This window comes from Chenopodium quinoa, unplaced genomic scaffold (assembly GCF_001683475.1).
Source record: "Chenopodium quinoa cultivar QQ74 unplaced genomic scaffold, ASM168347v1, whole genome shotgun sequence".
NCBI lineage: Eukaryota > Viridiplantae > Streptophyta > Magnoliopsida > Caryophyllales > Amaranthaceae > Chenopodium > Chenopodium quinoa.
This window is the reverse complement of record NW_018742523.1, coordinates 2,786,197-2,802,727: the sequence shown is the minus strand read 5'-3', so window position 1 is coordinate 2,802,727 and position 16,531 is coordinate 2,786,197. Positions and strand designations below refer to the sequence as shown.

Here is a 16,531-nt window from a genome sequence, read left to right as displayed (position 1 = left end):
GAGTCAGTCGGATGCTTCAGAAAACCGTTTTTCTTTCTTCCCTCTGCATGCCATCTCAAGTTCTTAGCATCTTTTGGTATTGAAAATAGACGCTTGAACCTTGGAATGATGGGAAGATACCATAACACCTTGGCAGGAGGTCCCTTCATACCAGCATTGCTGCTCTTTCGCTTGTAACGCGACTTACTACAATGTGGACACTCCTCCAACTCTTTATATTCATTTCGATAAAGAACACAATCATTAGGACATGCATGTATCTTCTTATACTCCAAACCAAATGGACACATGAGTTTCTTTGCACAATAGTAGGACTTAGGAAGTTCATTCCCATCAGGCAACATGTCACATAACACAGTCAACAAAGAAGTAAAACTAGTGTCACTCCAGTTTTACTTTGACTTAATGTTAAAAAGTGTTAGCACGGCTGAGAGTTTGGTGTATTTTTTGGACCCAGGATACAAAGGCTTTTTAGCAGCCTCTGATAATGACTCAAATACATCACATCAGTCACCAAATTCACCTTCAACAGTATGCATCATCTCATCCAAGTGATCACCACCACCGTCCTCGATCTCATCCCCCTCTCCACCATCATCATCCCCATCTCCACCATCATCAGTACCATATTCATCTTCCACACGAATCTCGACAATTTTATCGTGCGTATCATTCCCAACAACATTCTCCCTATACGATCCCTTTTCACCGTGCCAAACCCACACATGATATTGAGGCATAAACCCATGACATACCACATGATCCCTTATTGTATCAACACTGTCGACCATTGTCACATTATTACAATTGACATAAGGACAATAAAGGTCATTCATACCCGTTCTGATCTGATATTGTGAAGCACTCTCGCAAAACTCTTAGACCCCAGTAAAGAATTCCAACGTATCACGTCTACCATACATCCAACCGCGATCCATCAACGTTTTAAATTGCCTTTATACATACCAACACATTATAAATAATGTATAAATGCAACATATAATCAAAGTACATAGTATGTATTTATGTCGTTCATGCATATAGTGTACAAAATGAATGCTCCCAAAAGGTCCTTATCACTCCAACCTAACCCATCCTTGAAAGTCTAATCTCACTAGTGAATGTATGCCAACTTTCCAATTTTAAGGAAAATCCGGCAGCATTTCGCCCTAGTTCTCCAAGTACACAACGTAGATAATTACTTACCTACATATGCACCCAGAGAACATGGTGACAAAATGCTAAGCCGAAATATTCCTTAAAATCGAAAAAGAGACATACATTCACTACCTAAGTGAGATTACATGTCTAAGAACAGTCCCAACAGGGGACTATTCAAGACTTCCTCCTAATGAGAAAGACTCGAACGGGTATCTAGGAAAATGATGATGCAAGCATTCAATTATTTGCATTTGTTTGACATTTAACAAAACACAAGTTCATTCATTCATATAATGCTAATTGGACTACCTACAAGCAAACTAAGCTTACTTACAATCCATTCATTAATTCATCACTTTTTAGCTACTCAAATTCAAAAAACTTATAACATTATACAATTAAGGTAACAATTAACATTTTGTATACAAATAATTAACATAAAATTTGATTAACTAAAATTAAAACCCAAAAATTTGGGAAATTGTTAGCAATATATAGATAATGAAGTAAAATTAAGCATGAACTCACCCTAAAAGAAGGAATGTGGGGTGAGAGGGAGAGGTGTGGTGGCCTGGTGGTGCGTGTGAAGGTGAGAGGGGCAGCACGCAGGGGGTCGCAGCAATGGAGGCAGCAGGGGCAGCACGCAGAGGGGCGCAGTAGCACGACGGAGGGCGACTGTGGTGGAGGCGGCGACGATGTTGCAGCAGCACCCTATGGTGGTTGTGGTGGTCGGAGCAGGAGCAGCAATCCCTATTCCTAACAACACAAAACCGTGAAGTACAACAATGGTGCAAGCACTCAATGAACGAATTGAAGGTTATTGTTGTGGTGGGTATTAGAAGCACGACAATGGTGGTTGTGGGCTGCTGTGTGATGGTGTGTGAAAAAAGAGGAAGCGAATTGAAGGAGGGAATGAAAGCAACAAGAACGAATTGATGAAGGAGGGAATGAACAAAATGACGAGGGAAGGAAGAAAGTTTAAAAGCCGATTTTGTTTTTTAAAAAAAAGGAAGCGGTTTGAACCGCTTCTAATTACTTTTTAGAAGCGGCTCAACCCAAACCGCTTCCAATTCTCCTCTTGTTTTTTTTCCCCGGGTTTTTGTATGAAATTGGAAGCAGATTCCAATAAACGCTTCCAATTAGTGTCTTCCCATTACCTATTTTCTACTAGTGGTTGTTCATACACTTAACCTTGCGATGAAAAGCATTTGTGCAGCTAAGAATGTGTTGAATAATGTTGAAGTATATGATGAATGTCATTGGATAAAGGAAGTTCATGCAAATGTCTTGTTCATTAAAAATTACATAATAAATCATTCGATGAGACTTTCAATGTTCAATAAGTTTTCTCCATTAAAACTACTTTGCATTGCCGATACTTGTTTTGCTTCAATTGTGTGCATGCTTAAAAGATTGAAACTCCTTAAACCATCACTTCAATCAATGGTTATTAGTGAGAATTGGTCCTTATACAAGGATGATTGACGCGGGCAAGCCTCACATGTAAGGGAAAATATTTTGGATGAAATATGGTGGGAAAAAGTTGATTACATTCTTGATTTCACACGCCCAATCTATGATATGATTAGGGTTTGTGACACCGACAAATCTTCTTTGCATTTGGTTTATGAAAGATGGGATATTATGGTTCAAGGGATGAAAGATGCCATCTACAAGAAAGAGGGTAAACTAGATTATGAAGAATCTACCTTCTTTAATGTAGTTAAAGGGATTCTTAGTAGCCGTTGGAGTAAGGGTAGTATTGCACTCCATTCATTAGAACATTCTTTGAATCCAAGATAAGTTTTGTTTATTTAATTCAACTTTATTATCTTTATTTATTTTTCCTTGTTTTTAATTTAATTTGTTATGGCTAATCTTATTTTGTTGTTAAAGATTTACACGGAAGAATGGCTTAATGAGGTCCCGGGACGAGTTGCTCCAAGTGCCGACAATGAAATTTCCACACAAAGATTACAATGTTTTTGAAGGCTTTTCCAAAGTCTCGATGAAAGATTCAAGATCAACACGGAATTTGCAATATTTTCACCAAAATCAGAGGGGATCTTTCTCAACATTGATTGCATGCATGATATGGCTTTGATGGATGCTAAAAATTGGTGGGCAACTTATGGTTCCCAAGTGCCTATGCTTCAAGGTTTGGCTTATAAGATATTAGGTCAACCTTCTTCCTCTTCTTGTAGTGAAAGGAATTGGAGCACCTATAAGTTTATTCACTCTTGCACTAGAAATAAGCTTACTCCTAAACGTGCTCAAGACTTGGTATACATTCATAACAACCTTTGATTACTTTCTAGGAGATGTGAAGAGTACACTAAGGGGAGATCTAAGTTGTGGGATGTAGGTGGAGATGAGCATGACAACCTAGGAGAGGTTGGTATTATAGAGATGGCCGAGCTCTCACTTAATGAACCCGAGATGGAAAATATGATTTTTGATGATGTACTTGGTGATGGTGAAGATTGAAACTATTAGTAATTATGTTTATTTTATTTATGATTTTTAAAACTATTATTAAGACATGTATTTGGTTTGATGGTTTCTTGATATGTATGCGACTATGTTCGTACACTTTGTTTATTTACTTTGTTAAAACAGATTTATGTGTTTTGAGGCTAAATATTTAGTGTTTTATTGAACAGGTTGTCAAATTCTCGTTTTTTTGATATATTATATGCCTTGTTAGCCGTACCCGTGTCCCCTATTTCAGTATTGCCGTTTTTCCGTGTCCGTGTCGGTATCCATGCAACGTAGATCATAATTCTTAATTTTGCGACTTTAATCTATTTGTTTATTTTCCTTACTTTACTTTTCTGCTTTAAATATTCATTAAATATTTCTTAGACTCGTTGAAAAAAAAAGACAAATAAAGATAAAAAAAGAAAGGTAAAATAGAGAGAAAATTAGAGAGTAATATGAAGGAAAATTCAAGATCATGCATAAGAATTATATGTTCGGAATTACATCGAGCATTCATTTTTGGCAATATATAATATTGTACAAATAAAAATGCTTTACAATTAACAAGTCAATTTTAACTATATTTGAGACATTAAATTCTACTATTTTCAATTTTGAGATTTCTAATCAATGTACTCCTATATATATATATATATATATATATATATATATATATATATATATATATATATTTGTTATTATTTTTCACTAGTCTTAGGTTTATGGGCATGGAGGGAAGAACTTTTATTTTTGAGGCAGTGAAGGGAAGAAGTATTTGGTATCAAATAAGTATTAACAACAAATTTTTATTTTGAAAAAGTTAAAAACTATTTTTGAAAAAGTTAAAACTTAAAAAAAAAAAAAATTAACCACTTGCCCCGGAAAGAAAAAAAGGTTCAAATGTCATGACTTGTTATCTTTTATACCAATTTGTCATAACCTGTTAACTTTTATACTAATTTATCGCCGATGATAAGTTTTATACCAATGTGGTGCAATGTGCTAACTTTTATACAAATCTGGTTAACTGACCTTATATGTTGGGTCTTTAATCTAGTTAACCTCTTATATCCTAGTCCTATTACAATTTAGGAATGTAATCATTGTTTTCTAACCTATTTAGGATTGCTTGTAATTGATTATATAGTCATGTCATGCCTCTATAAGGGTTGATCACATTGATTATTGTATCTTTTAAATTTGTCATACCATAACTCTTTTTTTGTGCTTTAGATTGGTCCAACAATCGGTTCATTTGAGTCGAATACGGGACGGGTCATTAGATAATTTGGCTAGGTTTTGGTTTTGGGTCGAGTCAAGTTCCGGTCGGGTCAATTTTCGGGTCCATACTGTTTAGGGTAAAAATACCCTTCTCTACGTGTACCAATAATATGCTACCACACTGATCTATCAGAAGCTGACACATGTCTCTTGGTTTTGCCTAATGCAATGAATCATAGTCCAACACGTTGCAACAAGAAAAACACCTAAGGACTGAAGGTATCCTAAATGTATGAAAAGCCTAAATTCCGAAAATTGTGCCATAACGGCGCAAACATGGAAAACGTCTCTCTCACGCATTAGGCAGCCAATCAGCGCACATGTTTTTAGGGTACATAATACTAGGGGCACGCACTCCAACCCAAATAAATACCCAATCATTTATGATGAGAGAGGTGATTGAGACTAGAGCATTCAAGGTATTATAGCTGAAAGCTCTAAATTTTCTCTACTTTCTTTCCCTAGACTTTCCGTTTTCGGTTACTAACTTAATTGTTGAAAGCGAATATTCCAATAAACGGAATATTTGTGGTTTTGCAGGTGTCCAAGCCCAGAGAGTTGCATTGAAGATCTGTTTTCCGAGGGACATTCCAAAAATCCCTAAAACACATACGTCAAGTCATTTTCGGGCCGAGTCAAGATCAATCAGGTCAAATTCGGATCGTTCCATTTCGGCTCGTCGGTACTTTGAGCCAAGCTCAAATCGGTAAATTTATTATTGTTATTGTTATAATTATTAGTGTTTCTTTAGGAAATTATTACAAGACTTTTAATATTATTGTCATTGTTGTCATCATTATTACAAGACTATTGTTATAATAATTATATATTAGATTCTATTCTAACATTTAATTGCTTGGGAGACTCGAAAACTCATGGTGATTGTTGCACTTGTAAAACAGAGGGAGTATTTCTTGAAACCTGTGAAAATCTTTTATGGTGCAATTAGATCACTTTCATATATTATAACTTTATAAGACAACTAGTTTGTATATAAACAATGTTATCCTTTTGATCTTGGGTATATGTCATTAGTAGCCATATGTAGGCGTCGTGCCAAATTTACCTACTAGTTTAGGAGGTTAGAATTAACATATACGATTGGGACAAGGGATAAAGTAGGAAGCCGCCAACAAGTTTTTAAGGAGCTTGTAAACCTGATGAGTGTCATTTATGACACTCATTTGATGAGTTTTTAGTCGTTTTTACCTTCTTTTTATAGCTTTCTTTCCTAATAAATGCTTAGTTTTGTTCATTTGTTCATTAGTTTCTTTATTTTTGCTTATTTTGTGTTTTCGTTCACTTTTGTGGTTCTTTTCGTATTTTCTCCTTTATTTGTTCTATTCTCGTGGTTGTAGGTTTTATATGAGGCTCGAGTCTTGATAATGGTGGCTTATCAAGTTGGAAGACGCCTTTGGTGCAAGCTTATAGCATTTGGATAGCTCATGAAGCAAGTGATGGCTAACTCCAAGACTTAATGGCTGCGCTCTCATAAAATTTCGATGTTGAACCCACTATAAAATGCATTTTGAAACTACCATGATTAGTGACTATCATGAGGGGCGCACTCTTCATACATTGCACGCACCGAAGAAGTGTCCTGCTCTAGGTAGCGTAGGCGCGCCACCAAGGGTCATTCCGTACTCAGTTTATTGCGTGCGCGTTGGATGTGGAGAGGGCGCGTAACCTACCTTACGTGGGCGCGCAACCCTGCTCCTGGGTCCGTTTCGAGCTTGTTTTCCCGCCTCTTATAAATACTTTAATACCCGATTTTTGTAATAAGTTTTTACACATATTTTTCTTCATAATTAGGCTTAGGTTGAGAGTTTCTCTCTCTAGATAGGCCTCATCACTCTAGCTGGCCGACCATGAGGGTGGTTTGTAGGGTTATTGGGCTTTCTAACCTAGTCTAATTATAATAGGATTATAAATAGACTAGGTGCCTAGGTTTTTTATAGAACAATTTCACTGGAAAGTTGAAACCCTAAGTAGCAAACACGAAACCAAGCCTCTCAAACCTCCCTCTCTCTTACGGCTCTCTCCTCCCCTTAGGCACCGGTTGTGTGCTCGTGGTGGTGGTGTTCGTGTGGTGGTCGGTTGTCCAAGGAAGGTGGTGATTGCGGTTTCCCTTTCACTTGACCAATCTAGAATTGGTGGACGTTTGATCAAATCCCGTGGACTAAGTAGAGGAGTCACTCTTGGGGCTCTATTCTTTCCCTGATTTGCCAATCAAATAGCTACGTGGAATTCACACTTCAAAGGTATAATTATGTGATTCTCATGTGTTATGCATGTGATCCTGATTTAGGTGCGTATGTATATGATTAATGAAATTTCGCTTAAAGTACCTAAAGTCCTACAGATCCCACAACCTCTTAGTTGTGAGATGCAAACTTGACCACTAGACCAAGCTATATGCTTGGTTATTCAAATAAATATATGGGTATAATTATTAAGAAAAAAAAATGAAAGGAATACTGTATTTTACATTAAAAAAAAAGGGAAAAAAGAAAGAAAGAAAATGGCTAACTTTAACCATAGCTCTATCTTATTTGGTATAAATCATTCAGCAAAATAATGTATATAAAAAGTTTTTTTTACGGTTGTGATTATTACTAAACAGAAAGAGTATAAGTTAAGAAAATTCCATGTGATTTTCAGATTCATTATGGTGATATATTTAGACTTAGTCATGTTGGTTGTATCTGGAAATACCTTTGAAAAGGAGACATTTTGGAAGTTGGCAATACCCAATTAAGCCAATCAGCAATTCATTATGTTTACGATACCATAGAAAATCAAGCTGACGTGCTACACATCTCGGGTGCAATAAGATTGATGTGGCATCCTTGTCTAGTTGAAAACTAAAGGATTGATATGAATAAGATAATACCAAACTTTCGTATCTGATAAATACACATGATGAAACTACCAAAGATACCGGATATTAGATATGTGTGAAACGAAATCTCATCAAAAATACGACGTATTATTCTTCCATCACCCAAATATTGCACTATCGAGTATATATGTAGCTAAATGCCTAAATGTACATGATTTACCTTAATTATTTTAAACATATAATAATAAAGATTTTAAAAAGGTGATATTTGTATTTCCAGCAACTTTTTGTTGCGGCAGGGATTATCCGAATTATTTTGTTAGGGGTTACTCGAATTATTCAGTCAAGGAGTTACTCGGTTAGGGGTTAGTTGAGGGGTTACTCGAGGGGTTCACTCGGTCAAGAGTTACTTGAGGGGTTACTCGAGTTACTCGGACAAGGGTTACTCGGTTAGGGATTACTCGGTCATGAGTTACTCGAGTTACTCGGTTAGGGGTTACTCGAGTTACTCGTTTAGGAGTTATTTAAGGAGTTCGTCAGGGGTTACTCGAGTAATTCGTTCAGGGTTTACTTAAGGAGTTCGGTCCGGGGTTATTTAAGAGGTTACTCGGTCAGGAGTAACTCAAGTAACCCATGACCGAGTCACTTGAGTAACCTCAGCTACTCGAGTAACCCTGACCGAGCAATTCGAGTAACCCCGACAAGTCGAGTAACCCTTAATCGAGAAAATCGAGTGACCCCAGCAACTCGAGTAGCCCCTGATCGAGTAACTCGAGTAACCCTTGCCGCATAGTACAGCAGGCCGCAATACTCACACTTGCACTAACAATCTCCCCCTCGAACTTATAAACTCCTCCTTGAACACAAACATACTCAGAACCTATAAAGCCTAGCTCTTAGGCAAGGTGACACACACAAATGGTCCTTTACGCCTTAAGTCCGAGCACAGATGGTGCTCCTATGCAGCCATATCAAACCTAGCTGTGATAATATCTTAGAGGACTAACTTAACTAAAATTTTAAACTGAGATCGGTACTAATATGAGTATTAAGTAAAAAAAATAATGAAAAATAGGTTTATTAATTAAAAATGAAAGGGAGAGATACGAAGGATGATAGGATGTACACAAGTGGTAGAAGTACAAAGCAATAAATAGTCGCTCATGTACAACGGTTGGGCTATTAAATTGGCGCACTTTGATTTGTCTTAGTCTTTTGCCCAAAAACACAGAGCCTACCTTACAATCTATTCAAATTTTCCAAACTTGCGAGTTTTAACGAAACACAAACATGATGAAGAATACCTTTTCCCTTCGCAAATTCATCCATTCTTCCAGACACATCTCTCTTCCATTAAAGGTTGGTTCTTTTAACCTCTTTTTTTTTTAATTATTAATTATTAATTTTTCACGGATTTTTTCACAGAAATTTAATTTTGATTTATATTCTCCATTTTTTTTTTTAATCTGTATTCATCTTAATTGAAAGAATTGTAGCCAATTTTTTGTTTCCCGTTGATCTGGTAGACTCCTCATTCGTATTGTGTTGTGCAGTAATGTTAATGGTGAATTGAAAAAATTGCAATTTAAATGGAAAAAAAATAACGTTGAACGAATTCAATTAATTTTTGTACTGATGATATAGAAAATTTTGCTCTGTTTTCTGTGACATTATATCTAAATTTGATTATAAATCATGTGAATATATTATAGAAAAGAAAAACAAAATTGCAACACCTTGTGTATTATTTTAAATAGATAAATTTTACTCCATAGAAAAATGTTTTCTTGGAGCTAAAATGAGACGAAGAGAGTATAAGTTGGTTTCATGGTTTAGTATAGTTATGCTAACAAACAAAGTTTTAAACTTGTACATAAACTTTGCACGAAGTATAACATACCCCACCCACATAAAAGGACATAACCTCCGCACGAGCCACACTATGATAACATTCTAAACTTATTAGAGAAAGAGGGAAAAAAAAATCCTTAATAAGTATATCCCTTTGTTTATTTTTATTTCTGTAAATTTTTTGTGCATTTGGGCTTAGTAGAATAGTTGATTTTAATCCGATTTGAATTACTTATTAATCTAATAGTATGGGAAGTTGGGAACCAATTTAAAGTTGGACCATAGGTTAATTATTGAGGATTCCGACCTGGTATGATATAAGTTTTAGAATTTCCTCTCGCATGCGGACTTGTGCTTCCTTGAATATAACGACAGTGCACAACTGTTAGTGACATTGTACCAAACTATTGGGTTAAGCTGTTTTATACTCTATTCGTTTTAAAATAATCTTTCTGTAATTTTGACATGTTTTTTTAAGCGATTTCATAATTCCTAAGAATTTAATAATTCATATGAGACATTTATATGCTTATCATACAGTTTCAATTTATAGAGAATAGTCACGAACTCGAAATTTTGTAAGTTTGACAAATTTCATACATAGGTACAAGTAAAAAGAAAGTCAATCTTATCAATTATTTGCAAGAACACAGGATGAGAATAATAATTTCATGATCAATCAATTTAAAAAGAAAATTAAAACTTATCGTTACTTGTAAAAGAAGAAATAAGTAAGGTTGTAATCTTGGCCTTTTATGCTAAAAGATGAGTACGTGTCAAGTAAATCCTTTTCTTGGCTTACTTGTCAAAAATTGTAACAACCTCTATAATATATGTACAACGTTTAATGGGACCAATTTAATGGTGCATACTCTGAAATTGACTAATGTATCAAAGACCAACTTCATAGTCACCTACAACTTTTTAGAGTTTTAGTCCTTTGTTATTAAATAATACTCGATTTCTTGTACTCTTTTTGATGCGTAAGGTCACCTAACACACTAAATAAGAAAATTTGACAAACCGAATTTATTTATTTATATTTTTTTTTGTTTATTAATTGACATGTGAAATATACATATTTTATGATCAATTAATATTGTTAATTTAATTCACTCTGTGATTATTAAGAAGAAGAAAAAACTCAAGATTTGGTAATTTTTTTTTTGAGAAATAATCAAATTAGAGCTCTATTTATATACTTTATCCATTCTCTTTTCATAAGATTAACAAAACTCCGACATGATGATTCTGTATGTTAAAATGTCTTAAATTAGATTATGTGGTTAAAATTTATAAACTTTGAACCACATGATAATATAACGTATTAAAGGAAATGGAAGAAATATACTCCAACAAAATTAATAACACATTAGGCCTTATTTATGTAATTTATTTTTCATGAAAAATAAATTAAGATGAATTCAAAAAAAATTTAATAAGTTTTTATATAAGTGGTGGTAATAAGTTTCCATTGAATTTTTTTTTGAATTTTCTAAGTTATAACTTATAATCATGGTCAAAGCAATCGAATTTTCCCATTAAAAAAAAAAGGATGCAGGTAAGGAAACTTATTATTTTTAATATACTACTACCATTTTCTTCATTTTTATTATTTAAATTAAACAAGATTGGATTCACATGTGTCACGAAGTACATCCACTTGATAATAATTCAACACGTGAACAGGGTCAACGACTTATATCACCAGTTCACCGACACCTAATTACTTTCCCAATATAGTAATAGACTAATAGTAGTAATGTCATCCATATTGTTTTGTCACCTTTTTTAGAAGCTCTAAATTTGTTACGAGTAGTTGTGAAGTTTGGCCTTGTTAACTTTTCATGACATTAATTAATTAATTAATACTTTAGCATGTGATAATGACTATCTTATTACCCAATTTATAAATGCAGCTTTTGAAGCTTGAAAGTCAACATTTCTACACCTCTCAGGCAGCTTCACCAGCTTACAGGTATATTAAATAACCTATGTTTGATCAAGTCAATTGTGACTATTATGTGAACATAAAATAAATATAGAATATATGAATAAAATGTGTAACAAAATTTAAATGGAACTTAGAATGTTGATTGCTGAATGTATAATAGTACTTTTATATCATATAACATGTAAATTTTGTTAGGTTAAACCAGTAGAAGTTTGTAATTGAAGTTTTACTCTTAGGGAATCTAAACATGGGAAATTTTAGAATCAATTCAAACCACCTCACTTGTTCTCACTTCCCATGAACTTTTGTTCCCCGTTTTTCTTAATATTAACCAAACAAGAACTTTTCTGACATAATAAGCAGACAATAAGGCATATAAATACGTGGACAAAAAAGGAATATGAGACCGTCCTTGAGAGGAGGAAGTACTAATGCAGTATTGTTATGCATTTGCAAATACATAACAAAAACTAAAATATTAAAATCACATGGAAAAGAGGGAAAGGTGGAGAAAGAAAGGTGAATGAGACCACTTTTAATTGTACCATTGAAAGCTTATATAATACCATTGGTTATTTATGCACGTACAGTGGCAGATCCAGGATTTTATGGATATTGGGTCACCGCCAACCATCGACCGCTTAGTTTTTCCAAATCCAAACCCTTAAAGCGGGAGGTTAAATACTGCAAGGCAATCAACAGTCCAAGATAATTTAACTGAGTAATTGCATATTTATTTATCACAGCTAGTAAAATTGAACAAAGAGCATACCCAATCACAAGACTACTATTTGTCAAAAAAAAATTACAAGACTACTAGTTGCATAATATTGCTTTGTAACCTCTTGGTCACAAAATTTCACCTAATTTGGGTAAAAAATTGTCAGATTTCTACAAAATTTGATACTCAGTATACCCAGATGAAATTTCTTGTTCTGATTGACAAAATACAACATTGGGATTAATGGGTAGATCTAAATTGCAAAAAATCACAATCATATTTGACAAACAAAATTTGAAATACTCTTACAAGACTTGGTTAATCAAAGAACATCCCTCAGTACCTTTATAATACTACCCATAGTAGTATTGCATAAGATAATTTAAATTAGTTAATTGATGTATATAATAATATACATGTATGTACAAAATAAAATGTGAGGAAAAAAAAAATACATAAAGTGTTTGGTTTAGGACTTGATCCCGGTCCAACTTAGTAAGAAATGTCACTTAAAGCTTGCAACCACTGAACCATAGAGAAGAATGTGTAATATAAAGGATTTCAATTTTCTTTTAACCTTTAAATTTTCCTGGGTCACGTGTGTGCACGTAGTTAATACTACTGAATGCATATATAGTACTACTACATATATACATAGTAACACTGAATATTCAACGATACTATTTGATTTCCTAATGGTACTATTGATCACTCAATGATACTACTCTAAAGTCAGAATATACATAACAATACTCCCTTTAAACTCCCTCTCTTTGAGAGATGAAGTGCTTTTAGCATACTAGCTTTCATCTACAACTTCCCTGTGATGTGCTTCCTCAGATTTGGGGTGAAATATTATCTCTATTGTTTTTTTAAAAAAAAGCCTCTACACCATTTTGGATGCTATTTATTCCTTGTAAACTCTAAATTAAGTTCGATGTAACTTGAAAGAATTTCAGCTAGCTTGGCTATTATATTGTGCACTGTTCTGCATATTATTCTTCTATTTCTGACCTGACATAATCACTGGATCTTCCTCCCATTTGGATTCCGTTGACAGCCAAGTTTGTAGTGATGACGAATATGCAGATATTGACTGGGACTCTATTGGATTTGGCCTCACACCCACTGATTACATGTATGTGACGAAAACTAGTCAGCAGGATGATGGGTTTACTGAAGGACAACTTAAACAATATGGAAATATTGAATTGAGCCCTTCTGCTGGGGTCTTGAATTATGGACAGGTGAGTCAGTGAGTTATCTATTCTTGTTTAGCAGGCTCAAACTGTAAACATTCATCCTGTAAACGAATCTATAAACTACCTCTATATCCTCTCCAATTCATAATATACATAATATTTCATCTTCAGGATGTTTAAAAAAAAAATCCTATGTTTTTTTTTTTTTTTTTTAAGTTCGTTAAACCTTGCATTAGTTGCATAGGCAGCTAAAGATTATAGTAGTACTATGGCTGCAAACTTACCTATTATAGCTCGAGTGGTCAACAATTAGCATCATCAATTCATCATTTTGATCCTTAGCAAATTAATTTTTCACATCCCACTGGATATACCTAAAGATAGATCTTCTGTGAGTTCTGTCAGTATATAATTCTAGATGTATGGTCATTGCTAGTGTGACTTTCAACATAATTTTTTTCGGACCCCCTAAAATGGCTTAAAGCCTAAGCATCTCAGTTTGTTAATTTACGATGTTTGAATTCTAATTTGTAGTTTCTGTTTTTCATTAAAATTTTCTTGCAATATGCATGCTTGGATTTCTTCTTCTGATATAATTCAAGTATATAAGTAAGAGTTTGATCAACTTAGGAAATGGTTTAAACCTTTCACTCTCAAAAGAACCAGCCTAACTAAAGGAGTCTTCTTTCCTATCTTTTAGTACATGTAACATGTGCTACGATGGTGGATTACATAGAACTATACAAACCCTAAGCAACCTTTATAGTTTGAACTTAAACTTTTTTTTTTTTCCCTAACAATTTAGAACAGAGCCCTGTAATTAGGCATATACAACATGTTAACAGTTCAGTTTACAGAGTATTGAAAGAACAAATGAAGTATTCTTCGTACTGTGTAAGGCAACTGACGGTAGTGCTTTCATTTTTTTTCCAAAGGGCTTATTTGAAGGAATGAAGGCAATTAGGAGAGAAGATGGGCAAATTGTCTTATTTCGCCCTGATGAAAACGCCCTCCGAATGAAAGTAGGTGCTGAAAGAATGTGCATGCCTTCCCCTACGACCACTCAATTCATTGATGCTGTGAAGCAAACTACTCTTGCAAACAAGCGCTGGGTATATAACTCTTAATTCACCCATGTTCTGAGATTTCCTTGACTATGTTGATCTTATCAAATATTTCTATCATTCGAATTCCATTCATAGATTTTCTTGTGCATAATGTAATAGATACCTCCTCCTGGAAAGGGATCCCTCTACATGAGGCCTATGCTCCTAGGAACTGGACCAATCCTCGGGCTGGGTCCTGCTCCTGAATACATGTTTCTCGTCTATGCTTCTCCAGTTCGCAACTATTTCAAAGTAAGTTTCTTTCTGATTCTAACTACCAGTTGATGTTACTTAGAGAATTTACTAAATTATAGTGGTTTAATCTTCGTTCTCAGGAAGGTAGTGCCCCATTGAGTTTGTATGTTGAACAAGAATTTGATCGTGCTTCTCGTGGTGGAACTGGTGGAATAAAAACAATCAGCAACTATGGACCCGTAAGCAAATTAGTTTTTATCCTAATAGTCATTAGAAATTTTCATTTATACTGTAATAGCCATATATAAAGGGAATGTTTATATCATTTACCAGGCTTTGAGACCACTAGTTAAGGCAAAAAGCAAAGGATTCTCTGATGTTCTATACCTCGATTCTGTGGATGGGAAGTACGTTGAGGAAGTCTCCTCTTGTAACATCTTTATGGTAAAGGTAATACTTCTAGAAAACTAGTTTGATTACATTTTCATGTCATTGAAGATATTGCGGGAAAGAACTCAATGAAGCACGGTTCTTCTAAATTGATGATATACTTTTCATACTCTCAGGGAAACACAATCTCAACTCCCCCCATAAAAGGTACTATACTCCCAGGTGTTACAAGAAAAAGCATCATTGAAATAGCCCGCGATCTTGGCTACAATGTAAGTCGATTACACCTATTTGGCCATTTGTAGACTGCTGTCTAAAATAATGTTATAACTTGCTATAAATATACTGATAGGTTGAGGAAAGGCCAGTCCCTGTCGAGGAATTGCTTGAAGCTGATGAAGTTTTCGGTACAGGAACCGCTGTGGGTGTTGCCCCTGTGGGCTGTATAACACACAATAGTCGAAGGTATGTAGACATGATCCAAACCCGATTATTCATCATTTCAAATGAATGCAACCTTAAATTAATAGTAATTAATTCTATCCAAACGAGCTATTTTCCACCTCTATATATATGATGGAATGTAGTACCAATGATATATAGTATCGAAACAACACAACTTAGAAAAATTTAATGATGTATGGCACCATGCTAATTGTAAATGTATTTGACAAATACAGGGTAGAATACAGGACAGGTGATAATTCGGTATCGAAGAGATTGTTGTCAACATATATGGCAATTCAAAATGGTTTATTGGAGGACAAGAAAGGTTGGATAGTTGAACTTAGCTAGGGCTTTACAGTTTTAGAAAATATGTATAATTCGATTGTTTTGATTGCTCGGTTAAGTTGATTCATTTTAGAAGGAGTGTTTGCAAATTGTAAAACATGCAAAATGATGCATGTCATTATGTAAGTGAACTAATGATTAGTGTACTTAATTAAATCATGTTGACGACGAAATGCAATTTATTCTCATAAAAATTTGCAATAAACGAGTGTTCTAGTAGCGGCCTTTTCATTATATTTCTCTACATCCATGGTCCTCACTCTAGTACTTTCCATACTTTCTGACTTCACTAATCATAGTTCCCCCCAAAAAGATGTGCTTCATATTTTTTAACAAATCCAACTAGATTTGATGCATTTTATAAAAGCGAAGGGACAAAGCATTTTCATATAGTACGTATTAAAGGTCAAATTTATGCACTGTTAAATTCTGTCAATTATTTTAAACTAAATTGAGTATTTTGGAACAAAAATTGTGGGCAAAATGAACTATTACTAAAAAGACAAATGATGTATGAAATGAAATACTAATAGTAATGTTATCTCTTTATCTAAA

The 16,531-nt window shown here is 34.4% G+C and overlaps 1 protein-coding gene across 1 annotated transcript; it reads left to right on the top strand.

Annotated features, from left to right (window-relative positions):
* Positions 1–8,853: 8,853 nt before the first annotated feature.
* Positions 8,854–16,195, top strand: LOC110719991 (branched-chain-amino-acid aminotransferase 2, chloroplastic-like). The gene is made up of 10 exons (XM_021898991.1): positions 8,854–9,124; positions 11,536–11,594; positions 13,352–13,538; positions 14,429–14,605; positions 14,720–14,851; positions 14,935–15,033; positions 15,128–15,244; positions 15,361–15,456; positions 15,537–15,649; positions 15,865–16,195. The coding sequence occupies exons 1-10, from the start codon at positions 9,056–9,058 to the stop codon at positions 15,977–15,979; spliced, it is 1,164 nt and encodes a 387-aa protein (XP_021754683.1). The 5' UTR covers positions 8,854–9,055; the 3' UTR covers positions 15,980–16,195.
* Positions 16,196–16,531: the final 336 nt, after the last annotated feature.